Source organism: Oncorhynchus clarkii, chromosome 6 (assembly GCF_045791955.1).
Source record: "Oncorhynchus clarkii lewisi isolate Uvic-CL-2024 chromosome 6, UVic_Ocla_1.0, whole genome shotgun sequence".
Classification (NCBI taxonomy): domain Eukaryota; kingdom Metazoa; phylum Chordata; class Actinopteri; order Salmoniformes; family Salmonidae; genus Oncorhynchus; species Oncorhynchus clarkii.
This window is the reverse complement of record NC_092152.1, coordinates 82,989,609-83,017,226: the sequence shown is the minus strand read 5'-3', so window position 1 is coordinate 83,017,226 and position 27,618 is coordinate 82,989,609. Positions and strand designations below refer to the sequence as shown.

At 44.6% G+C, this 27,618-nt stretch overlaps 1 protein-coding gene across 1 annotated transcript in view; it reads right to left on the bottom strand.

Moving 5' to 3' along the window:
- The window catches only part of LOC139411735 (glucuronic acid epimerase b), an 86,144-nt gene that overhangs the window by 29,629 nt on the left and 28,897 nt on the right, over positions 1–27,618 (bottom strand). The window contains exons 2-3 of the mRNA XM_071158418.1: positions 14,967–15,060; positions 2,048–2,577 (exon numbers count right to left, since the gene is read on the bottom strand). Coding sequence (XP_071014519.1) covers positions 2,048–2,564 — 517 coding nt within the window. The 5' untranslated portion in view covers positions 2,565–2,577; positions 14,967–15,060. The remainder of the gene's footprint in view (positions 1–2,047; positions 2,578–14,966; positions 15,061–27,618) is intronic.

Sequence of the window (27,618 nt, the reverse complement as noted above, 5' to 3'; positions counted from 1 at the left end):
TCACAGAACAGCGCAAACTGGCTCTAACTAGAATAGAAAGAGGAGTGGGAGGCCCCGGTGCACAACTGAGCAAGAGTACATTAGTGTCTAGTTTGAGAAACAGACGCCTCACAAGTCCTCAACAAAACACCAGTCTCAACGTCAACAGTGAAATGAAATGGGTAAAAAAAAAAAGTATGTAAACAATATTAAAGTGACCAGTGATTCCATGTCTATGTACATAGGGCAGCAGTCTCTAAGGTGTAGGGTTGAGTAACCGGGTGGTAGCCGGCTAGTGAGTAAGTTCAGGGCAGGGTACTGGGTGGAGGCCGGCTTGTGATGGCTATTTAACAGTCTGATGGCCTTGAGATAGAAGCTGTTTTTCCAGTCTCTCGGTCCAAGCTTTGAGGCACCTGTACTGACATTGCTTTCTGGATGATAGTAGGGTGAATAGGCCGTGGCTCGGGTGGTTGTCGATTATCTTTTTGGACTTATTGTGACATCGGGTGCTGTAGTTGTCAAACACTCACATAGAAAATAAACGACATCCTCACCACACAGATATCTGATCAGAGATTAAAACCACGGGTACCCACACATGGAGACCCTCACACTCCATTGTCTACCAATAGTCCATCTCCACGTTGTGAAACAGGAGACCCCGGCGTATCGGTACAAGCACAAAATGGTGCTCCATTAAGTTGCCACAATCAGGTTTCGTGATCTGCCCTGATCAAATCCCAGTTTCATTTGCTTAATGCAACTCAATTGATGGTGCATTATTCACAAGGGGCCAGAGGTGGATTACTCAAGCCTGGTTTCCTGGAAAATTCTCCTACGGACTGTGCAGCTAAATGGCTCTTAAAGGACAGTGTCCATACGAGTTTAAGACAGGTCCGTTCAGACTGCTTGGCACACAACCACTAAGTGCTGGCCCTGACGTGCCATGTATAAACTAGTGTGCGATAGAGCTTTAGTGGTTCCTTTCCTGGTCCCTGTTAATGGAGTTGCAGGGACGGTTTATGGAGTTGAGGACAAAGGCAATGAATGTTGGGTTACTTTGTTTTTTTACATTTGACTATTCACCAAATTTTTCCAATCCTGGTCTTGAGGTGGGACCATTCACAGGGCCCTATAAAATCCACAGTGCGGAGAATGAGGACGGAATCACGGAATCCAGATATTAAAAACGGAATTCAACAATATTCAAAAATGTATTGAACTTAGTAGAAAACACATTCATTTTCCCAAGACTAGACCAGAATGCATCAATGATTTGTATTTTCCTGCAACTTTATGAAGCGGTGAGGAATGCCCGTGTCTGCGTGGCGAGGAATGCCCGTGTCTGCGGTGCGAGGAATGCCCGTGTCTGCGGTGCGAGGAATGCCCGTGTCTGCGGTGCGAGGAATGCCCGTGTCTGCGGTGCGAGGAATGCCCGTGTCTGCGGTGCGAGGAATGCCCGTGTCTGCGGTGCGAGGAATGCCCGTGTCTGCGGTGCGAGTGTATGTCTGCACATTGTGTAGCTGTTAGCGATGATGCTAATTATAACCATCTTCTGTTGGAAAGGCTTTCCCAAAAACCTTCCCATTTAAAATGTCTACCAAAGTAGCCTATGGCTGGCTACCTGGCAGAATGAGATCATGACCATTTGCATCAATCCAGTGGCCATTTGCTTTGCAAACTCTCCAACCACAAGAGCGCTACACAAACATCGCTAACCAAACAGTCTCTTGTTGGTTCATACTACAACCCAAAATTTAAAAAAAAGATCAAATTTTGTTATTCTTCTATTTTTTTTAAGATTGGGAATTACAGAAACCTTGAAAAAACAAACGAAGAAAACTACATTTGGGGAAAAACAAATAAGATTTTATAAGGCCATACATTCGTGATGGTATTGTTCAATAAGTAGTAATTAAGGCGATTAAAGGATTGATAAACTAGCTCTGATTTCCTGTGCGTCAGGTGAATCAAAATAACAGTTGTAATGTGGTTGGCTGCAATAAAATGCCTTTTCTCGTGGACAGTGTCACGGATCAATGTTGGCGCCTCAAGGGCTTCGACTCACCTTCCACTCCACTGATGCACTTGACGCGGTCGCGCACCTCCACGTTGTATGCCTCGAAGGACATGAAGACGCCGTCCGGGTGGTAGGGCTCGCGCTGCGCGTACACCTTGGAGTAGCTGTGCTGGAACTCAAAGCGCTCGTAACCGTCGTACTGCACCACCTTGCCGTACACCTCAAAGTACTTCTCCAGCCAGCTGAAAGGGAAGTACACTTCAGCACCGTCCCGACGACCCTTTATCGTGACGTCGTCGTTAATCAGGCAGTCCATCTCTTCGTACTTGATGCCGGCAGCTCCGCCTACTATGGGCGGTGGCTCCGGGGGCTGCGGGGGCTGCTGCTGGCTGCTAATGCTGGCGTCGCCCCCCTTGGCGCTGGGGGGTGGCGGCGGGGCCCGTGGGAGGAAGCGCAGGGCGGTGTCGCTGGAGCAGCGGTTCCACAGAAGCATGGTGAGGAGGGTGAAGAGGGCGCAGATGACGATCAGGGTCTTGTAGTTGACCCGGGCCGCCAGGCAACGCATGGTCACAGCGCACCTGCACAGGGGAAACAGAGACTTATTAATAGTATCCTTTGACAACATTAAGTATATAAGACACATACAGTGCCTTCAGAAATAACTTTTTCCACATTGTTACATTACTGCCATGTTACATTTTTTGCAATTTTAGTATTGTGGATGGGTCTGAAAACGTTCCGAAGGCACTATAGATACAGGCAGCCTTCCTACTTCATTTGCCGCAGTGGAAGGAGTTTAATGGCTGTGATTGGAGAATACAGAGGATGGATCAACAAAAAGGAGGAAGTTGGTACAGAATACCAATACTCCAAAATATGCATCCTGTTTGCAACAAGGCACTAAAGTAATACTGCCAAAAAAAATGTGGCAAATCCATTAACTTTGTCCGAAAGTGTTATGTTTGTGGAAAATACAACACATTATTGAGCGCCACCCTGCGTATTTTCATCATGTTATGGGTATGCTGTAATTGTTAAGGACAAGGGAGATTTTCAGGATAAAAAAAAAAAAAAAAAATCGAATGAATGGAGCTAAACAGGCAAAATCCTAGAGGAAAACCTTGTTCAGTCTGCTTTCCACCAGACACTGGAAAATGAATTAACATTTCAGCAGGACAATAACCTAAAACAAAGCCACATTTACACTGGAGTTACTCACCAAGACAGTGAATGTTCCTGAGTTATTGTTGAGACTTAAATTTACTTGGAAAATCCATCGCAAGACCTGAAAAATGGTTGACTAGCAATGATCAACAACCAAATTTGACAGAGCTTGAAGATTTGTATTTTATTTTTAATAAATCGGCAAATGTTGCACAATCCAGGTGTGGAAAGTTCTTAAGAGACTTACCCAGAAAGTCTAATCTCTGCCAAAGGTATGTCATGACGTTGGCCTGTAGGTGAGGTTTATGACCCCATAAATACCTTTCCACTCTCTCTACTCTAGAGTGACTCTTGGATCAAGAGCCTCGCTGGCTAATATTTGTTTTGTGCAGCAAACTGTGTAGCATTTTGAGTTACTTGTATAGTTCAGTAAGAAACTGTACAAAAATATTCACAACGCGATCATTAGCATTCTCTATGGGATTTTACATGTACTTGTTAGCATTGCTAATCCTCAGATTGCAGAGTATAAGTGGGGTTTGAAATCCACAGCCCTTGGGATCAGTGCCGATATTACTGAATATCCCCGTATGACACAAGGTTGGAATGACTCTGGATACCACACCAGCCAAGAAAGCATTGGCGTCAATATGGTCCAGCATCCCTGTGGAACGCTTTCAACACCTTGTAGAGTCCATGCCCTGACAAATTGAAGATGTTCTGAGGGAAGGGGGGGCTCAATATTATGAAGGTGTTCTTAATATTTTGTATACTCCGTGTACTTCTGCTGTACCACTACTACTGTCACCATATGTGTGGCCCTCAACATCTTCAACAAAAACACATGCAACGTGTTATCTGGGAGCTTCATTGATACAAACAAGAGAGGTGTTGGGATGTGGGGAAAAACAGCACAGATAGTCACTCCAACACTAGCCTACTGCTCTACACTGACAGGTCTGGGCTCCACAGCTCCCGGTTCTAGACAGAGCCGACAGGCTTGGGCTCCACAGCTCACGGGTGATCAATTAAGGAATACACAAAGTAGACTAAACCGCTTAAGAAGATGCAAGGTGATTGAGGAGCATCTGCAGATGAGTTGATGAGAATCGAATGCAGATTAACTTGAGGAAAGGAACCAGCATGATGGTAAATGTGATGATGAGCAGCATTTGCAATTAGTTGTTTGTGTACCTTTTGCCTTTTGCAGCTGCTTCGGCTTGAGGGTTAGGAATGGAAAACATTAAACTACCACTTCAGAGGCTTGCATAGACCAATTCACATAACGCATGTCAGCATTGGCAGTTTTTCCAAATAGTGGATCACAGACAGTCCCTCTTTGGTTGTGGGTAAACACTTAGTGGATCACAGACAGTCCCTCTTTGGTTGTGGGTAAACACTTAGTGGATCACAGACAGTCCCTCTTTGGTTATGGGTAAACACTTAGTGGATCACAGACAGTCCCGCTTTGGTTGTGGGTAAACACTTAGTGGATCACAGACAGTCCCTCTTTGGTTGTGGGTAAACACTTAGTGGATCACAGACAGTCCCTCTTTGGTTGTGGGTAAACACTTAGTGGATCACAGACAGTCCCTCTTTGGTTGTGGGTAAACACTTAGTGGATCACAGACAGTCCCTCTTTGGTTGTGGGTAAACACTTAGTGGATCACAGACAGTCCCTCTTTGGTTGTGGGTAAACACTTAGTGGATCACAGACAGTCCCTCTTTGGTTGTGGGTACACACTTAGTGGATCACAGATAGTCCCTCTTTGGTTGTGGGTAAACACTTAGTGGATCACAGACAGTCCCTCTTTGGTTGTGGGTAAACACTTAGTGGATCACAGACAGTCCCTCTTTGGTTGTGGGTAAACACTTTTGTCTACGAGAACGGTATTAAGAACTCGAGGGTCAAAACTAGATGAAAGGGCTGGAGTCGACGTCTACCAGGCCAACGAGACGCGTCAATTCATTCACCCGATTAACAGTGCCAATCAGCGCGGGTCCGAGACTCACGTCGTCTGCCATGTTGTTTCTGCCATTTCCATCGTCCTGAGAGAAATCAATAGGCAAACATCCCTCACTAATTACAGCTTACGGCGCTAGGAGTTGCAGATGCAGCAACGACAAAGACTCGGCCTTCCCACAATACAGGCGGAGAGAGAGAGGGTAGAAAATCATTACTTCCAACAGCATCTCAATGCTTCAGCTTAATCCAGCCACAGCTAAAGGTCAACACAATGAATGCGCATTAATTCCACAATGGGAGCAATCTATCTGCCCTAGCAACGCCGAGTCAAATTACAACGATAATGGTCTCTGGTCTCCTACAAAGTTAAACACCAAGGACAAGCATGTAGCCAGACAAGGACGCCTGGAGTTAGGAAGTTCCAGTTCTCTCTAATAAGCGTGTAGAGTAAAGGCATGATATGATACAGGATATGAGGCATGATATGATACAGGATATGAGGCATGATATGATACAGGATATGAGGCAGGATAGGCTACTCTCTTAAGAACAGCCTTGAGTGCTGGGTGATTTAAAATGTCAGTCAAATGATCAATAATATAATAATGCTCTTAGCAAAAAATGTTTATTTTATTTACAATCTGTAGACACTATGAGAATAAAAAGGTTCACAACTTTTGTAAAACATCACAGCTGAAAAATATATACCAAATAGAAACCAAAACTGGATGGTGTTCAGAACTAAATGGGAGGGGTGGAGGGGAGCTGAAAGATGTATAAGCTGGAAGTAGAAGCCTAAGTGCTGTCGATTAGTTTACTCCAATTAGGGGAGGGGCGGTAGGGTTAGGCAGAAATAAAGGAAAACATATACAGAACCAGTCAAAAGTTTGGACACAGGGTTTTTATTTTTTTGTTCTCCCCCCCCCCCCCCTACATTGTAGAATAATAGTGAAGATATCAAAACTATGAAATAACACATGTAGTAGCCCCCCCCCCCCAAAAAAAGTGTTATATTGGAGATTCTTCAAAGTAGCCACCCTTTGCCTTGATGACAGCTTTGCACACTTAGCATTCTCAAACAGCTTCATGAGTTAGTCACCTGGAATGCATTTCAATTAACAGGTGTGCCTTGTTCAAAGTTAATTTGTGGAATTTCTTTCCTTCTTAATGCGTTTGAGCCAATCAGTTGTGTTGCGACAAGGTAGGGGTGGTATACAGAAGATAGCCCTATTTGGTAAAAGACCAAGTCTATACTATGCTTATTTGAACTGTTCTTGGCAAAGGGAAACGACAGTCCATCATTACTTTAAGACATGAAGGTAAGTCAATACGGAACATTAAGAACTGTCTTCTAGTGCAGTCGCAAAAACCATCTGGCCACAGGAAAGAAAGACCCAGAGTTACCTCTGCTGAAGAGGATAAATTCATTAGTTACCAGCTTCAGAAATTGCAGCCCAAATAAATGCTTCAGAGTTCAAGTAACAGACATCTCAACATGACTGTGTGAATCAGGCCTTCATGGTTGAAATGCTACAAAGAAACCACTACTAAAAGGACACCAATAAGAAGAGACTTTCTTGGGCCAAGAAAATAATATTTTTCCTTCCAAATCGCCATATCTTCATGAGATGTAGGTAAACGGATGATCTCCGTGGTGGTGATGTGATGGTGTGGGGTGCTTTGCTGTGACACTGTCAGTGATTTATTTACAATTCAAGGCACACTTAACCAGCATGGCTACCACAGCATCCTGCAGCGATACGCCATCCCATTTGGTTTGCGCTTAGTGGGACTATCGTTTGTTTTTCAACAGGACCATGACACAAAACACACCTCCAGATTGTGTAAGGGCTATTTGACCAAGAAGAAGATTGATGGAGTGCTGCACCAGATGACCTGGCCTGCAGCCAACAAGTGCTCAGCATGTGGGAGCTCCTTCAAGACTGTTGGAAAAGCATTCCAGGTGAAGCTGGTTGAGAGAATGCCAAGAGTGTGCAAAACTGTCGTCAAGGCAAAGGGTGGCCATCTCAAATATATTTTGATTTGTTGAACACTCTTTTGGTTACTCCATGATTCCATATGTGTTATTTCATAGTTTTGATGTCTTCACTATTATTTCTACAACGTAGAAAATAGTAAAAAATAAAGCAAAACCCTTGAGTAGGTGTGTCCAAACGTTTGACTGGTACTGTATACATTCAGCCTGGTGTTACTAACCCAGCTCACAATATAAACCCTGAAGATCACGTGTTAGTGATCGTGTTCTAACAATAGCTGCTGCAAATACATGAGCTGTATGGGGTGGGTTAGAAACACACTTTCCAATAAAAGCGAGCACTTCCATTTGGAAATAGGTCTACACATGGTTCTCTCCAAGTATCAACTGCTGGAGGGTAAAAGTGAACTCTGCACTTGCAGTTACCAACTTGAAGTGTCATGTCATGTGAAAAATCTGCTTTGGCAGACCTCTGCATATGTAAAAGATTGCTGTATGAATAAAAGTATCATTGATATTTGGAGAAAAGTCAGCATAGTGGAGAGATGAATGATTGGGCTGCTGGGAGCTCTGACAATGATGAGAACTCTGGGAGGAAGCCTGGGGACTGCACAGTGAAAGATAAGCAGACTGTCTCCATCTTGTCAGGGCCTGACTATAAATAATTGGATCTTATTAGGTGGTGTGCTGCCGGCAGAGCTCAGTCAGTGGCATGGCTACTGGCTATACCCACTAGGCTTCACTGAGTCCAGCCAATCACAGCCTGCCTAAACCAGGACAAGACCATAGTGACTATACAAGTGGGCAAGGATAAATCTAGAACTTATATCGCATTGCTTGTTATTCATTCACGTTCTCTCTCACCACCTTTCATGAATCCACATGTCTTGTAATTCATATGATCAGACTGTTAAAACGGATCTCCTCAAGGTTCTGGAGAAAGAGACATTTCAATAAAAACCCTGTAGCATCTTTCAATTCACTTGTGGATGTCACCTATTTATTGTGTACGACTTACCTACAGTTCAGACAACACCACTAGGCTCTATCTAGTGGACGAGACAGTAGCTGTGTTTTCATGGATCATTTCGGCCCAAATCCACTTAAGTGCATGAGATATGGATGGGCCTCTGTGTAATCCAAGGGCAATCAGCTTGACTACGGATGTGTTGCACAGATGTAATCCCTCTGGTAATATCCACGATTTGAACTACAGACTTAGAGGGGAAGTACTCCAAAACAACAGACACCAACCCGGATAGGGAGTACAAGGCTGTTGAGGATAAAAACCCTCCATGCCTGACAGATTGTGGTAAAGGGGGGGGGGGGGGGGGGTGGAGCTTTTCAGCTTAAATGCGCCAACGTCCTGCTTCGGAGAATTGAAAGATACTTAAAAATTTGACACGGCAGCATGGGACCTGCGTTTAAAATGAGCGCATCAATCTGTAGCCAGCGCACATGACCAGATGCCCTCTCAGTATGCTTGGAGTTCATCCGTCGCCACGGCGCTCTGGCCAGAGTTCACGCCCACTCCCCATCCTCATCCTGGTGATGCATGGCCTTCCCAGGGGGCCAAGGGGGAGGGATGAGACACAGGAGGAAATGAAGGACTCCATTGAAATGCTGCTAAGCATACTGCTGAGCTTAAAACAGCCTAGCCTTTAGCCTTGATAAATGTATGGGGGGGGGGGTTATCCACTGAGCTTAAAACTACCCAGCCTTTAGCCTTGATAAGGGGGGGGGGGGGGGTTCTCAGTAATGTGAGAACATCGACTGCCCTTGGCCTCCACCCCAGCCTTGGCAACCTGGCCTCTGGGAGCATAGGGGCTACATTGTCTTTAGATGCTGTCCCGATAATGGCCATCAGGGGTGGGAGGAGGAAGGCTGGCCCTGGCACTAGGGACTGTGGAGTCTGAAAGGACTGCTTTCAGGTTTAGTGGCCTCTGCTCTGATTGGATGGTTTGGCTCCGGTCACCTTATGGTTGTCAGAACTCTTCCACTCAGAGTTTTTTTATAACACTGACTGGGCATCAACGATGAGACAAAATGAAGAGGGCAGCTGCTGCTGCTAGCATGCTGATTATGTAGGACTACATGTGGTGTTGTGTTGGCTTCCAAGGGGTTGGGACGACATGCCATATTGGGCCCAACCTGCCCATCCAGGTGGGGTTAGACGACTACGGCGAGCTTGACAGAACGGTCATCAGATATACCGTCCAACTTCAGGCCATTTAAGCCCCAGGAATAAATCAGAGGCAGGTGCATGCCAGGCTTGCCAAGACTTGAAAATCATCTCAGTCAAAAAGCTGGTTGAAATACAATGCATTGCTTCTAGGCAACATGAGCTTTGTCAAAACTTACAAACAGTCCTTGACGACCAACAGAGACATAATAGTATGTCTAACCTTGGACGGTTGGAGCAGAGGTCAATCGACATGTTGAAGGGGTCCATGTCTAACCTTGAAAAAGGTTAGACATGGACCTTGAAAAAGGGGCGGCAGCGTAGCCTAGTGGTTAGAGTGTTGGACTGGTTGCAAGTTCAAATCCCCAAGGTACAAATCTGTCGTTCTGCCCCTGAACAAGGCAGTTAACCCGCTGTTCATAGGCCATCATTGAAAATAAGAATTTGTTCTTAACTGACTTGCCTAGTTAAATAAAGGTAAAATAAATACAGTCTGACCTCTGCTCCAACCATCCAAGGTTAGACCCCTTTAACATGTCAATTGACCTCTGCTCCAACCGTCCATGTCTAACCTTGGCTGGTTGGAGCAGAGGTCAATCGATATGTTGAAGGGGTTTACGTGTTGAGAAGTATCTTTGTGATCCGAGGTCTCGGGACTGTAAACACAGAAGCCATGAGGAGGGAGGTCTCCGAGTTCCAAATGCTCACAGCTTCTCCGGTCATCTCTGACATCACTCATAGGCCAGCTCCGATGACAGGCGTTTGCTCATTGGGTGAATGCTGGCAGCTTCTCCAGTCATCTCTGACATCACTCATAGGCCAGCTCCGATGACAGGCGTTTTCTCATTGGGTGAATGCTGGCAGCAGCTGCGCTGCATTGTTAACGTGTCAGACATCTCTGGATGCAATAACAGCTGCTTCACAACTACCCAGGATACACTGTGCTCAAGAGTATCTCATTCTGCCTTGGAACGTCAACAGACTGCCAACATACCAGCTGGCCAGTTAGTTTAATGTGCATGTATAATAAGGCGGGGATACTTTAACCCTTCACACAACAGCGAGAAGACAGAAAAGGGGGTGGTTGGATTGGCTACTTAGTTAAAGTACGCCTGCTAAGGCCAATCTCCTACTACAAGTTCTGTTTATAATGACGAGACCACGGAAAGAGCAAAACAAGTGGGCCTAACATTGTTCTTCAAATGTGAGCAGAGGGTTTGTGTTGTTTTACTGATAACATGGGGAGGGATGAGGAAGCACATCCTGCAGTATTTAAGTTCATTTTCCTGTCATTATCTTTTTCCCGTTTGGGCAAAAGCATTCATGTCCTACGACCTTTGCCTCCATACCAAAACCCCCATCTGCAGTACACAAAGGGTGCTAGTGATGATTATCCAGCACTAAGACTATTGGAACCCCATCTCACAAGCACCTGGAAGTATGTTTTCATTGGTATGCTTAGGCTATATCAAGTGTGTATGAATACCAAGAGGGTGGAAAAACAATAGCACCAGAGCCCTGGGTTGGGCAGACCACTGTAGCACCAGAGCCCTGGGTTGGGCAGACCACTGTAGCACCAGAGCCCTGGGTTGGACAGGCTGTTGTTTTTATCCCTCTGCTGTTTTCTGGTGGGGAAAAAAAATGTAAAAGCCATCATTGCGATAACGCCCCATCGCTGGTGAGCTGCCCTTGGGGAGGTATCGGAGCAGAAGTCCCGGTGTTTGTGCAACCAGGTGTTCCTGCCCCAACTACACACTCATGGCATTTTCAGTGGTCTCTGGGTGAATTCAGGCAGGGGCTCAGACTGCTGTAAATAAGCTCTGGCTGACTGGAGCTCAGGGGCCTGTTAACGCCTACTGTGTCGGAGACGAGAAGGGTGTCCGTGTGTGTGTGTGTGTGTGTGTGTGTGTGTGTGTGTGCGTGTCTGTGTGAGGCAGCTCGTTAGAAAAGACAAACACGCCTCCCATAAAATGTGCTCCACTGTAGGTCGTCTCACTCCTCTTCATCAGTTAATGCATGGCTCACTCAGTTACATTTACATACATACAGGCGTTGACAGCATCACTACCAAGGTTGAGGCCAAATTCTCCCTTGGTGGTGCCTCAACACAAGGGAAGCGACCGCAGCTCAGCTTGAATAAGTCACACTGATGACAGAGTATTAATATGCACCACAGTGCATGTACCATCCACAACATATTCAAATGTCTGTTCTGTAATCGTGGTAACACCCCTACACATTGCCCTTTCAAGTCTTCAGATGCCTGCTGCTGCCTGGGCGTAAGAAAGCACAGTCACAGCGAGTTGTATCTCAGAGGAGTAGAGAAGGAGAGGGGGACAGTGGGGGAGGGAGCTAGCCCTTCATCACATATTAAAACACATCTTCTGTTAGCAATGAGTTCACATTCTGCCCAAAACACCTGCTCCATCACCTGCCAGTCACAGAGGCAGGTGTCTCCCAATCAGACGTTGGCACACGAAAGCAAACCTGGTGCGATCTTCACTAAAGGATGCCAGTCCTCTGGGTGGAAAGGTTGTGTCTGTGCCCTGATAACACAAGACTTAAGCACCAGGTCTTTCTTACCTGGCATTGGCCCTGCATTCCACTGGACTTCTCTCCATTACATTCCGTTTGTTGAATCACCATAGCAAACACACTGAGCTAACAAATTGACTTCGATGTGGCCAACAAAGAAGTAATTTCACATTAGTGCTGCACAATGAAACATGGTTTATATCTCTCAGAGCAGGCAGAGAATGGAGGAAATTGCTTTGAAGTGAATGTCTCGGTCCAACCCGTCACTAGTCCAGGGATTAGGCAGGTTATTACCAAAAAGCATACAATATTAGAGACCTACAGGGGGGATTAAACATGCTCCTAATCAACTGGAGAACAGACAGAAAAATAACCACTCTTCAATGCCATTACTGTGACCTTTGCACATCATTTATAAGCAGTGCACAAAAACATGTAGCCTTGCAGCAGCATAACAGAATATGATTCAGGGACGGAGCAGGACATGGGATCCTTCCACAGTAAGGCTTACATGTAGCCTTGCAGCAGCATAACAGAATATGATTCAGGGATGGAGCAGGACATGGGATCCTTCCACAGTAAGGCTTACATGTAGCCTTGCAGCAGCATAACAGAATATGATTCAGGGACGGAGCAGGACATGGGATCCTTCCACAGTAAGGCTTACATGGTTAAAACCTCATGACATAGCAGGGTTACAGGTATTGGGACCTTGAACATGTGACATATCCCCTCCGGGCGAGTCTTTTGCAGGAAGAGGTGGCATAAAAAAAGCAGCTCGTGGAGCTGTAGGGGACACAGCTTTGATCAGCGTCTGTGAATCTACCCAAGTCCTGTCCTCTCGCTCCATGCAGACTTCCAATTACCAGCCTGATACAGGCTAATGAATCCAGAGCACGTTCAAAGACTTCTCCTTTCCTTTTGCTATCAACTTGATACGGTTTGGGTTTAGGGAAATCCGTCACAGCTCTGCTTACTCAATTAAGATCAGGTCAGATTGGGTCAGCATTAATGCTAGTTCTATGATTCCAAAGTAAGTTACTGTTGAAAAATGACAGGTACAGGGCCTTCAGGAAGTATTTCACACCCCTGGACTTGGTCCACATTTGTGGTAAAGCCTGAATTTAAAATGGATTCAAATTAGACTGTCGCTGGCCGACACACAATACCCTATAAAGTGGAACTATGTTTTTAGAAAGGTTTACAAATTAATACAAAAACGAAAAGCTGAAATGTCTTGAGTCAATAAGTATTCATCCCCTTTGTTATGGCAAGCATGAATCAGTTCAGGAGTAAACACTTGCTTAATAAGTTTAATGACTACCTCATCTCTGTACCCCACACATACAGATAATTGTAAGGTCCCTCAGTCGAGAAGTGAATTTCTAACACAAATTCAACCACAAAGACCAGGGAGGTTTTCCAATGCCTGACCAAGAAGGGCATTGAATATATGCCTTTGAGAATGGAGAAGTTGTTAATTACACTTGGATGGTGTATCAATGTACCCAGTCACTACAAAGATACAGACTCCCTTCCAAACTCAGTTGTCGGAGAGGAAGGAAACCACTCAGGGATTTCACCATGAGGGCAATGGTGACTTTAAAACAGCTACAGATTTTAATGGCTGTGACAGAAGAAAACTGAGGATGGATCAACATTGTAGTTTCTCCACAACACTAACCTAATTGACAGAGTGAAAAGGAAGCCAGTATAGAATAAAAATATTCCAAAACATGCATCCTGTTTCCAACAAGGCACTAAAGTAAAACTGCTAAAAATGTGGCAAAGAAATGAACTTGCTTTCCTGAATACAAAGCGTTATGTTTGGAGCAAACCCAACACTACACATTACTGAGTACCACTCTTCCTATTTTCAAGCAGGTGGTGCCTGCATCATAGGTATGCTGGTCATTGGCAAGGACTAGGGAGTTTTTTTATTTTAAAAAATGGAATAAAGCTAAGCACATGCAAAATCCTAGAGGAAAACCTTCAGTCTGCTTCCCACCAGACACTGGGAAATGAATTAACCTTTCAGCAGGACAATAACCTCAAATACAAGGCCAAATCTACACTGGGTGTTGGCTGAGTTACAGTTTTGACTTAAATCTGCATGAAAATATACAGTGAGGGAAAAAAGTATTTGATCCCCTGCTGATTTTGTACGTTTGCCCACTGACAAAGAAATTATCAGTCTATAATTTTAATGGTAGGTTTCTTTGAACAGTGAGAGACAGAATAACAACAAAAAAATCCAGAAAAACACATGTCAAAAATGTTATAAATTGATTTGCATTTTAATGAGGGAAATAAATATTTGACCCCCTAGCCAGTCTCCAGATCTTAATTCCATAGAAAATCTGTGGAGGGAGCTGAAGGTTCGAGTTGCCAAACGTCAGCCTCGAAACCTTAATGACTTGGAGAAGATCTACAAAGAGGAGTGGGACAAAATCCCTCCTGAGATGTGTGCAAACCTGGTGGCCAACCACAAGAAACATCTGACCTCTGATTGCCAACAAGGGTTTTGCCACCAAGTACTAAGTCAAGTTTTGCACAGGGGTCAAATACTTATTTCCCACATTAAAATGCAAATCAATTTATAACATTTTTGACATGCATTTTTCTGGATTTGTTTTGTTGTTATTCTGTCTCTCACTGTTCAAATAAACCTACCATTAAAATTATAGACTGATCATTTCTTTGTCAGTGGGCAAACATACAAAATCAGCAGGGGAAATACTTGTTTCCCTCACTGTATATATCAAGACCTAAAAATGGTTGTCTAGTAATAATGAACAACTTATTTGACAGAACTTAGAGAATTATAAAAAATAGGCAAATGTTGCACAATCCACATGTGGAAAGCTCTTATAGACTTAACCAGAAAGACTCAGAGCTGTAGCTGCTGCCAAAGGGCATTATAACATGTATTGACCCTGGGGTGTGAATACTTATGTAAATGAGCTGTTTCTGTAATTTTCTAAAATCATGTTTGCTCTTTGTCATTATGGGGTAGTGTGTGTAGATGGATGAGGAGAAAAATACATTTTGAAATCAGGCTGTAACAACATGTGGAATAAGTCATGGGGTATGAATACTTTAAGAAGGCACTGTAGGTACTCACCCTAATCCATTCAGCAGAAAACAGCCAACGGATCAGTCATGTCCCCGGCTACGAGTTCCCCTGGATCTAGTTCATCTGGCCGACTCCTCACCACCTGCAACAAAAACATCACATTCTATTACATTGACGAGCAGTGTGAACACTTAAAATTTTCACTTTTAAATGAAATTGGGATTCGTAACATTACGACAAATCCCAGTATGCAGTACGCAAAAAGTAAACAGCATAGTGGGTCAATTTCCACAAGAACTAAGAGCGTTGAAGCGCGAGGCTCATCTTCTTCAAATGCTGATGCTCCAGATTCTCAACTAGTCTAAAGGCCACTTTTATTGCTTCTTTAAATCAGAACAGTTTCACCTGTGCTAACATAATTGCAAAAGGGTTTTCTAATGATCAATTAGCCTTTTAAAATGATACACTTGGATTAGGTAACACAACATGCAATTGGAACACAGGACTGATAGTTGCTGATAATTGGCCTCCGTACACCTATGTAGATATTCCATAGAAAATCTGCCGTTTCCAGCTACAATAGTCATTTACAACATTAACAATGTCCACACTGTATTTCTGATCAATTTAATGCTATTTTAAATGGACAAAAAAAATGATTTTGAAAGAAAAGCACAAGGACATTTCTAAGTGACCCCAAACTTTTGAACGGTAGTGTAGTTGAGAAGGAAATGCTAATTATGTGAGGTGGAATTGAAGTACAGTAATGGTAGTACAAGTATTATTTACAATGAACCATCTGAAAAGGACCGCACCCAGAGACACAAACCATTCCTGGTAACAGAGCAGTGCTTAACCATCTGAAAAGGACCGCACCCAGAGACACAAACCATTCCTGGTAACAGATCAGTGCTTAACCATCTGAAAAGGACAGCACCCAGAGACACAAACCATTCCTGGTAACAGATCAGTGCTTAACCATCTGAAAAGGACAGCACCCAGAGACACAAACCATTCCTGGTAACAGATCAGTGCTTAACCATCTGAAAAGGACAGCACCCAGAGACACAAACCATTCCTGGTAACAGAGCAGTGCTTAACCATCTGAAAAGGACCGCACCCAGAGACACAAACCATTCCTGGCAACAGAGCAGTGCTTAACCATTTGAAAAGGACCGCACCCGGAGACACAAACCATTCCTGGTAACAGATCAGTGCTTAACCATCTGAAAAGGACTGCACCCGGAGACACAAACCATTCCTGGTAACAGAGCAGTGCTTAACCATCTGAAAAGGACTGCACCCGGAGACACAAACCATTCCTGGCAACAGATCAGTGCTTAACCATCTGAAAAGGACCGCACCCGGAGACACAAACCATTCCTGGCAACAGAGCAGTGCTTAACCATCTGAAAAGGACCGCACCCAGAGACACAAACCATTCCTGGTAACAGATCAGTGCTTAACCATCTGAAAAGGACAGCACCCAGAGACACAAACCATTCCTGGCAACAGCGCAGCTGCATTGTGAATTTTATCACATTTTTATTTAACCTTGATTTAACTAGGCAAGTCAGTAAACAAATTATTATTTACAATGACGGACTACTCCGGCCAAACCCCGACGAAGCTGGGCCAATTGTGCGGTGCCCTATGGAACTCCCAATTACAGCCGGATGTGATACAGCCTGGATTCGAACCAGGTACTATAGTGACGCTTCATGCACTGAGATGCAGTGCCTTAGACCGCTGCGCCACTCGGGAGCTTATAGTTTTAACAGAAAGCAGATGTTTTTTCAACATTAAGAAAATGTTTCAGTTTGTCACATCGCTAACAGTGACTACCTACCGACGAGGATGACTCACTAAATATAGGCCTAAAAACGCCAGGAAAGAAGTTACATATGATCACATTCTAATAAGGTTAACATTTTGGATGAGTTACCAGGCAGACATCTTTGGTTGTTTCAAAAATTGTCCCTAACAACATGAAAGCATGTGAGACAACAAGGCCTGTAGGGCAGATAATGTTGTGTGTGTTTGCTGGACGGAGACAAGCTGACTGGGCGGCAGCCATTTTGGATTTAGACCACTGACAGGGAACATCAAGAGTTCCCAGACCAAGACCGGGCTCTATCAGTGTCTGCCATCATCAGGCCTACATCGGGAGATCAGACAACTCCTGGGCAAACATGGTCAGAGAGAAATGTGTCTGTGTGAAGGAAGAGTCTTCTAGTACCCTGCTGATAGGGATGAAAGGCTGTGATGAGTTGTAGAAATGAGCACTTAAAAAGAAACATGCAGGGATTATATCTCTGCAATCAAATTAGGCCAATCAAACGGCCAAGTCTCATCCTCTGGCCTCTCATTGATGTTCATTGGACAAAAAGGCTTAGAAATATATCAGACAGAATCAGATATATTTGGAGAGAACATAAAGGTCACTCCGACATATGTATCCATACCATGAAAGTTCAACATGAAAGGCAGACTCCATGGAGGTGGCATTCACTGGTTAAATATAATGTGGAATATTGAAGCTCCATGTTCTCCTCCATTCAGAGGTCTATTCGTCAAAGGTCAAATGTGCCCCAACTGTGCTGCATCAAATACAAATGATTCATTGTAAATCACTAAACACACCCTCTTTGGCTAATCCTGTACCGTTTGGTGGACAAGATTACAGAGCCAAAATTGGCAGGATGTTGGTTCACTGCAGCAACCAGGGATGCAAATTGTATGCAAATTGTGGGTCATAAACATGCTGCGATTAAGACGTTCAGGCTACACAATCTCTGGAATAATAGGCTATGGGTAATCTTAGCGAGATCAGCTTTCACCAGAGCATGAGAATTTAGCTGGATATTTATAACATGATCCTCATGCTGAGGCTATCCTCCTAATCCAATAAGTATTGACGTCCATCTTCCTTCTTACTGAAATCAGTACTATTAACTGTGCCCGGGCATTTAGCCTCTATTAATTGTAATTTCTCAAATCAGACGATAATATCTAATTGTTCACAACAGGGTTTGTTACAAGGTTCAACACCACACTTCAAGATTTACAGGGTGAACGGCGTTAACGTTGGCCCTTTTTTTACAGGAGAATTGATCATGCAGTAATCAGATCACGCTGCACTTTCCCTTTGTTGGAGATTTCAAGACATTCCTTTAACAGGCGTAATGTTTCTGGAAGGAAATTACGATTGATCGCTGTTCCACAGCCTTTTCAGTCACACGTTTTGAGGAAAAGCAAAAACGTAATGCTTTTTGACCAGGGGTAAAATGGTCTTACATCAATAGCCAATGACTTAAGGCTCTGAATGACCCATAAATGATGCTGGAGGAAACAAACACATATTTGTAATTGCAACCATGATGAATTTACAGGCGTCTCAACCACTAGGTCATTAATGTACTGCCAATCCATCATGAGCAATGTGTAGAAAGTGACAGGGATACTTCACCCTGCAATTAACCGCGCCCCTATAACGTTGCTACAGCGGAGGCGGTAAGGGCTGTTAAATAGGAGACGGTGGTAAATCACCGCACAAAGAGAGACGATCAATCTTTTATCAAAACGGGCTTATCGACAAAGCACTCAAATCAGGTATTAGAAAGTTTATAACAGCTGGTAACATTGGGGCGGCAGGGTAGCCTAGTGGTTAGAGCGTTGGACTGGAAGGTTGCAAGTTCAAATCCCCGAGCTGACAAGGTCGTCGACAAATCTGTCGTTCTGCCCCTGAACAGGCAGTTAACCCACTGTTCCTAGGCCGTCATTGAAAATAAGAATTTGTTCTTAACTGACTTGCCTAGTTAAATAAAGGTAAAATAAATACAAGCCCTGTTGTGGGCACGGTGTTACATAGTGGAGCGGATGCTTGAACAACAAAGAGACTATCTTCAGTCGAGGCTAAGATGGGGTGGAGCAGGAAGATGGATGTTTGATTGGGGCCGAGCTGTGTGGGAGGATTTTTCGTAGAATTACCCCAAATTATAATATTTAATTGCAATTGATCTAGCCATTGGACCAGAGTACTGACACGCCAAGGAGGCTATAGAAGACAAAATCACACACAACAAATCTGGGCCAAGAGGATGTTGAAGTCGTGACTGTGATTCTAAATCATATGACTCAGAATTTAGAATTACATCTCCAGCATTTAGTGTTGGTTTAATACAGAAGCTAAATCTGTCTTGGTAATTAAACAGCACAATGCTGTACTATCATGCACGGTCATGTGGTGAAGGCCTGGTTTGACAGGTCTGGGTGGTGAAGGCCTGGTTTGACAGGTCTGGGTGGTGAAGGCCTGGTTTGACAGGTCTGGGTGGTGAAGGCCTGGTTTGACAGGTCTGGGTGGTGAAGGCCTGGTTTGACAGGTCTGGGTGGTGAAGGCCTGGTTTGACAGGTCTGGGTGGTGAAGGCCTGGTTTGACAGGTCTGGGTGGTGAAGGCCTGGTTTGACAGGTCTGGGTGGTGAAGGCCTGGTTTGACAGGTCTGGGTGGTGAAGGCCTGGTTTGACAGGTCATGTGATGAAGGCCTGGTTTGACAGGTCATGTGATGAAGGCCTGGTTTGACAGGTCATGTGATGAAGGCCTGGTTTGACAGGTCTGGATGGTGAAGGCCTGGTTTGACAGGTCATGTGATGAAGGCCTGGTTTGACAGGTCATGTGATGAAGGCCATTTAGAGATGCTACTAATATCAAATACAACACCCCATGACCACCATGAAGGTGACAGGCATGATAAAGCACTATGCATCTTTTATGACCCACATTGCAACAGGGAACCTCAAAACCCTGTTAGACTGAAGAGGACGCACTAGAGGCAGGGTATGAGTGGCCAGCTGAACACTGCCTCAAGATTCTAGTCACCTGAAATGAAGTAGGATAACAGAGCAGTGGTCTTCCAAGTGGCTACGATAAGAAAAATAGCACTTAGGGGGAAAAAAACGATTCTGCATTCAACGAGGGCAATTTAACATTGCTATTCCCTTAAAACCATGTGTAGTCCATTTTATAAATAGGGATAATAGATTAAAATTGTTTTTTAAATCCCTTTGAATTCAGAAAACATGTTGGCAAGCAAGATGGTCAAATCAATATTCCACAGCAATATGGAAATCTCTGCTCCTACAGGGCTAGACAGCTGTAATCGTAGCCAAGAAGCAAGGAGATAAATGAAAATGAGTAAAGTAAACTACACAGCTAGCAGCTCAGTCTTCCGACTCCCTGAGCAGAAAGCAGCTCAGTCTTCCGACTCCCTGAGCAGAAAGCAGCTCAGTCTTCCGACTCCCTGAGCAGAAAGCAGCTCAGTCTTCCGACTCCCTGAGCAGAAAGCAGCTCAGTCTTCCGACTACCTGAGCAGAAAGCGGGTGTTTGTTGTGCGTCCCTCCCCCTCTCTCCAGGCACCAACGTGGCACTCTCCCTCTAGATGTGTCCCTCGTCTTTCCCACAGGAATGAACATCTGGACACAGCCAGGCCCAGCCTCAGCCAGGCCACATACGGCCGGCCTGTTACGGATACCATTATCCTGTGTGTGTGTATCCTGTGTGTGTTTTCTCTCCGTCTCCCCTCACAGGTGAAAATCATCACTCCCCAATCAGTCAACAATCCAATCAACAATCAGAAGACACACCTCCTCCTGTTTCCTACCCTATCACAGTTAATTTCCCTTGGTTTAAAAACCCCATCATTTGTTTGCTCTAGAGCTCAATCTCTTTGTAAATGCCGTGTTGGTAGATCTCTGTTCTTTATAGATTTCAGTAGCTCAATCTCTTTGTAAATGCCATGTTTGTAGATCTCTGTTCTTCGTAGATTTCAGTAGCTCAATCTATCTGTAAATGCCATGTATGTAGATCTCTCTGTTTCACTCTCTCTTTGCGTCTTAACCTCTTATTTTGTTTGAGCACCTCCAAATCACTTTGTCATCTCCTGTGAGTATTGTTTTTGCTTATGGTGTTTGCTGGTGGGAAAAGGGGGAAACCAAGACAAGTTGCCCATGGGCATACACTACCCGTAGGTGAACTTTGTTAAATACACTAGTTAGAACTGGGCGGACCACCCACTGTATTTTTGGTTAGTTAGTTAGCTGTTGTTAAAGTAGGCTAGTCTAGCTTAGGGGTGATTTTGCATATTTGTTGTTTATTTCCTTGGGTCCAGCTCAGCCCCTTTTCCTGCTCCCCCCATTACCGTGTGTTTATAAATAAACCCTGAGTTTGACGGTATTATTTCAGTTGTCGTGGTTATTTCATTCACACTTACTTTGCCACAACTATAATTTGCATGAGATATGTTACGGGTCTCATTACCATCCCCCCTAGACTGTCGGGCCAAAAGGGATTCGTAACACGGCCACTTCCTCACACGCATACAAAAGGTGAGAAAAAAGGCATGCCTTCGTAACAAACCATTCTTAAGCCTTGGGATGCGTAATGTTTAAGAAGCAGAATGGTTGTTCAACATGATCCAGGGATCTCAGTTCCTGCAGAGAGGTAGCTTAGCACATCTCTGGACTGTAATCTTTACCGTGACACTTATCATAGCCTTCATCAAGTGTCCTTTCATCTGGCACTTCAAAGCAGGGGGTTGACACCTCGCACACATGCAATGACTCAACCAGGCTCTAACCTACCCTTCACTTTGTACATGGTGTAAACAGAGGGGGGGGGGGGGGGGGGGGGTCTATTACATTAAGGATCCTCACATTAAGTGTTGTTCACATTGGCAGTTTTGAAATGACTCAAATCCCCCAAAAATTGCATCTCTGATTCAAATCGGTTATTTTTCCTGCAGTCTGAACTAGAGGTCGACCGATTATGATTTTTCAACGCCGATAACGATACCGATTATTGGAGGACCAAAAAATCCGATACTGATTAAATCGGCTGATTTAAAAAATAGATATTTGTAATAATGACAATTACAACAATACTGAATGAAAACTTAATATAATACATCAATAAAATCAATTTAGCCTCAAGTAGATAATGAAACATGTTCAATTTGGTTTAAATAATGCAAAAACAAAGTGTTGGAGAAGAAAGTAAAAGTGCAATATGTGCTATGTAAGAAAGCTAACGTTTCAGTTCCTTGCTCAGAACATGAGAACATATGAAAGCTGGTGGTTCCTTTTAACATGAGTCTTCACTATTCCCAGGTAAGACGTTTTAGGTTGTAGTTATTATAGGAATTATAGGACTATTTCCCTCTATACCATTTGTATTTCATTAACCTTTGACTATTGGATGTTCTTATAGGCACTTTAGTATTGCCAGTGTAACAGTATAGCTTCCGTCTCTCTCCTTGCACCTCCCTGGGCTCGAACCAGCAACACAACAGCCACCATCGAAGCAGCGTTACCCATGCAGAACAAGGGAAACAACCACCAAGGCTCATAGCGAGTGAAGTTTGAAACGCTATTAGCGTGCGCTAACTAGCCAGCCATTTCACTTCGGTTACACCAGCCTCATCTCGGGAGTTTATAGGTTTGAAGTCATAAACAGTGAAATGCTTGACGCACAACGAAGAGCTGCTGGCAAAACGCACGAAAGTGATGTTTGAATGAACGTTTACGCGCCTGCTTCTGCCTACCACCGCTCAGTCAGACACTTAGATACTTGTATGCTCAGTCAGATTATATGCAACGCAGGACATGCTAGATAATATCATCAACCATGTGTAGCTAACTAGTGATTATGATTGATTGTTTGTTATGAGATAAGTTTAATGCTAGCTAGCAACTTACCTTGGCTTGGCTTACTGCATTCGCGTAACAGGCAGTCAGTCTCCTTGTGGAGTGCAACAAGAGAGGCTGGTCATTATTGCGTTGGACTAGTTAACTCTAAGGTTGCAAGATTGAATCCCTCGTGCTGACAAGGTGAAAATCTGTCGTTCTGCCCCTGAACGAGGCAGTTAACCCACCGTTCCTAGGCCGTCATTGAAAATAAGAATGTGTTCTTTAACTGACTTGCTTAGTTAAATTAAAAAAGGTATAAAAATATATATATATATTTTTTTTTTATTAATTTAAAAAATATATATTGGCGTCCAAAAATACCGATTTCCGATTGTTATGTAAACTTGAAAATCGGCCCTAATTAAATCGGCCTTTCCAATTAATCGGTCGACCTCTAGTCTGAACCTACAGCCAAAAAGGCACATGGAATCTGATATTTCAAGCCACATTTCAAACCACCTTCATAGCCTGCACCACTGCACACACACCCGGCGTTGCTGTGACAACTAGCTTGGCCATGTCAGCTAATGACTGCTGTCTGAACACATACAAATCCTATTTGGTAACTTCTAACTTCCGCTTTGGACAATCAGTATTCCATAACTAATTTGAGCATTCAAGCCTTGTTCACACTGCAGGTTTAAGTATGATGTTACTGCATTGTAAATTCCGGACACTCGTCCTTCCTTGGCGCTCTGAGCGAGCATCCATCAGGACTTCTACTCAGGGTGTGTGTGGGCCTGTGATGGTCCATCTGCTCTGCAGTCATAACACTCATGGTCTTGATAGCTGGCTAATCATTAACTAATCAAGCCATGGACATTAATAGTGGCAGGCATCATTGGCCATCTGATACCCAGAGCAGTGTCCAGGAAAACAGTCGGTGAAACAAGACCTGAGACCTTACGCGCACACGCATGCACACCAACCAATCACACAGCCAGCTCAGTTCTGATTCAGAACATAGATCCCTGAGTCAACCAGTCACACAGGCAGCTCAGTTCTGATTCAGAACATAGATCCCTGAGTCAACCAGTCAGCTCAGTTCTGATTCAGAACATAGATCCCTGAGTCAACCAGTCAGCTCAGTTCTGATTCAGAACATAGATCCCTGAGTCAACCAGTCACACAGCCAGCTCAGTTCTGATTCAGAACATAGATCCCTGAGTGGGTTGAGCTGAAGATCTAAACAGAAGTTTTAGAGCGTCAGTAGACTCTTCAGTCCATCACATACTCTGAAGGAATGGACACTCCCATCATTGCACACCTTCCCATTTCAAGTGATTTGACTGTCATATTCATAGAAAAACCAACACAAAAAGGAAAACAGCTGAGAAATTACACATCCAGCACGAAGACAGATCTGACATTTACTGTGGAACGTTGAAAGAACGAATCAAAGCAAAGCATTCCAGGGTCTGCTTCCTGTATCATGGAAGAAAAGACTGAGCTAAAACCTTGACGCAATTAAGGTGTCAGCATGTTTAAGTTCGGCTGGCGGCTCGCCGAAAGTGTGCTCCCTTAAAAAGACGTTCTCCTGAAAAACAAGAAAAATATCTGAAATGGTACTGTTTGGCCATTCTGAGATGCTGTAGTGAGTACACTTCCTCAAAAGTCAGAATTAATCAAAGATAACAAGAACTCTATAATTGATGTTTTTGACGAGGAAATCTTAGTCACGCAACTTTACATGAAGATGTTTGGTGCAGTATTTCAATTTTAAAAAGTTGCAAGAAAACGAGTCATCTCTCATTGAATGACAAAGACTTTAGTGAAGAATCCCTACTGCTGACCAATCACCAACGAAGGGGCGTAGACTTCAGTGAAGAATCCCTACTGCTGACCAATCACCAACGAAGGGGCGTAGACTTCAGCTACCAACGTCGTCGTCTCCAGAAAAACAATGTGAACAACCAAACACAAACCTTACCGAAGTCGAAAACAAACACGTCCCAAAATGTCCTCATAATCTATAGAAACTCACCCCAACTGTTTTGGCTGGGGGACGCATGCGGACCCCTTTAGAGCTCCTTGATTCATTAGAATAATACAGGGTGGCTGCCTGTATGTTTGTGTAAACAAATACTAGGAAGGCATGAGTCTGTACACCATGTCAGACTCAACACTAATGTATATGAAGATCACAAGCTGCTTCCCTGACAACACTTCAAAAGGCTGAGGCAACAAAGCTGAATTCTAAATGAGCACAGAGAGAGAGAGAGAGAGAGAGCTGGAACACTGAACTACACAATATTTAATCTGGCATCCGATGAAGATGGAAAAGAAAGTGCCTCTTACCAGGCTAATTTCCATTCTGCATAAAATATTGCAGGTTAAATAATAGATGCACACTTGAAAGGGAAATGGAATCTCTCTCATTTCTGATTTATAACAGTCTGTCAGAAATGCTGCTCGTAAAAATCAGGATGGACCAAGAACATCTTCATGCGGACCGGCAAATACAACATCACAAAGCAATATTTAGATTAGAATATGCAAGACTACTACACATGGGTGGGAAACGGAGACATTATTAAGACTCAGGTCTCCAATTTGGTTTGTATAGAGCAACGCAGCTTCTATTTATATCACAGCTGACAGGATTCTCTTCAGCAGTCTCTGGAAGCACACTGGGAGTATCACGCCAACACAATAACCCTGGCTGATGGGGATAATTAGGCCCTAAATCCTGAGATGGCTACTGCAGAACTACACACCCCTAATATCCTGCTCCGCTCCCCCCCCCCCCCCCCATTCTCAAATCTCCAAACATGAGCGGAATCTTCACAGTGGATTTAGTGAACAAAGAGGGTTTCAGGGGCCCTGCGTCACACGCTGAGAGATGCGTTGTGGCTGTCACAAGCTCTCAGGGATATAGTCAGTATATTTCAGAGTTTTTACCCAGGCTTTGCATATAATTTGGTGGTCCTCTCTCCCCACGAATGTGGCTCTGCCATGGTCCTCCGTCTCCTCCGTGGATTCCACCCCGATCGAAGCAGTCGTTTTCTACCGCTTCTCTGTCCTTCTCTACTCCTCCATCCCTTTCTCAGCTGGTGTCTTACTGTGAGTAGTACATCCTGTCCCTGTCACAATATCCCGCTGGCAGCATCACAAGTCATTGATCTATTTTAGACAAACCAACAAGCCCCCCCCCCCCCGCCATACTGTGAAGACGATGACAGAAGAGTAGGAATCCTTCACTGTTTCCCCATTTACTCACAACATTTCAACCCCGCTAATGTGGGGTTAAAAGACAGATCAGTGAGAAGTGGCAGGCAGAGGCGATAAAACCAAAACAGGCTCTAGGGAGGCAGTGGGAGGCAGGGAGTGAGCGCTGAGCGACAGGGGAGCCCAGACTGCAGCTTCTCTGTAAGTACCTCTCAGGCTCTCTGGCGCCAAACAAACAAGCAGGAGAGAAAGGCAGGAAGGGCAGGCTGCAGCACAGGCAGGCTGAGATGAGAGTAAATAAAAAAACTGGACACAGTTTGACAGAGCAGCATAAACAGCCCTAGAGGGCAGATCCTCCCAGAGTGTCATCTCTGAAGACTGAGTGTTCATATCCCGGATGAACTCAGAAAACATATCTTGAAATAGAAGATAAACAAGTAGGATAGAGGTCCTAAACTGTCCACACACACACACACACACACACACCTGTTTGCAAAAACTCACAGCTCTGAATCCAGACGAAGTGTCAATGGTCGACGGAGTCTCAGCTAAACGTGTCCCTCCTGTCAGACCAGGGGGAACTTGTTGCACTGACACCCCTCCTCCTGTCAGACCAGGGGGAACTTGTTGCACTGACACCCCTCCTCCTGTCAGACCAGGGGGAACTTGTTGCACTGACACCCCTCCTCCTGTCAGACCAGGGGGAACTTGTTGCACTGACACCCCTCCTCCTGTCAGACCAGGGGGAACTTGTTGCACTGACACCCCTCCTCCTGTCAGACCAGGGGGAACTTGTTGCACTGACACCCCTCCTCCTGTCAGACCAGGGGGAACTTGTTGCACTGACACCCCTCCTCCTGTCAGACTAGGGGGAACTTGTTGCACTGACACCCCTCCTCCTGCACTAAGAGGGGGTCACTTCTAGGGACACTTATCAAGACAAGAGACTGGAGGACAATGACGCGAGCGTCTGTAGGGCGTGAGGCCGCGGTGCTGTCTGAGGAGAGCGACAGAGCTTTCTAGAAGCAGTGCGACCCCGGTGTCTGAGAGGCTGAGACCAGCTGCCTCCGCATAAAGACAAGGCTCACATCCTCAGCACCTTGTTGGTTTTCTGAAAAGGCCACCAACTAGTTTGGAATATTAAACAGTTAAGCCTGTGGAAATCAAAAGGACTTGAAAAGAGAGTGAGGGCTTGAAAAAGCTTTCGGGTGATATCGCTCCATCTCTTCCAAGGCTTGCTGATATGACAGAGCCAACCAATTAAAAGGCAGGGAAGAAAGGGCTCCCAAAACAGGAGGAGGATCATTCTTTGCCCATCTTATCCTGACACATGATATTATTCCTCAATCAAAGGCTTGGCTTTTCAATATCAACAGTTCTGATTCAGAGAGAGAGAAGTGGTGGGGGAAAGAGTGAAACAGACTGCCAGAGGAAGAGGAAGAGAGTGGGAAGTGGTGGGGGAAAGAGTGAAACAGACTGCCAGAGAGAGAGGAAGAGAGTGGGAAGTGGTGGGAGAAAGAGTGAAACAGACTGCCAGAGGAAGAGGAAGAGAGTGGGAAGTGGTGGGGGAAAGAGTGAAACAGACTGCCAGAGGAAGAGGAAGAGAGTGGGAAGTGGTGGGGGAAAGAGTGAAACAGACTGCCAGAGGAAGAGGAAGAGAGTGGGAAGTGGTGGGGGAAAGAGTGAAACAGACTGCCAGAGAGAGAGGAAGAGAGTGGGAAGTGGTGGGGGAAAGAGTGAAACAGACTGGAAGAGGAAGAGAGTGGGAAGTGGTGGGGGAAAGAGTGAAAC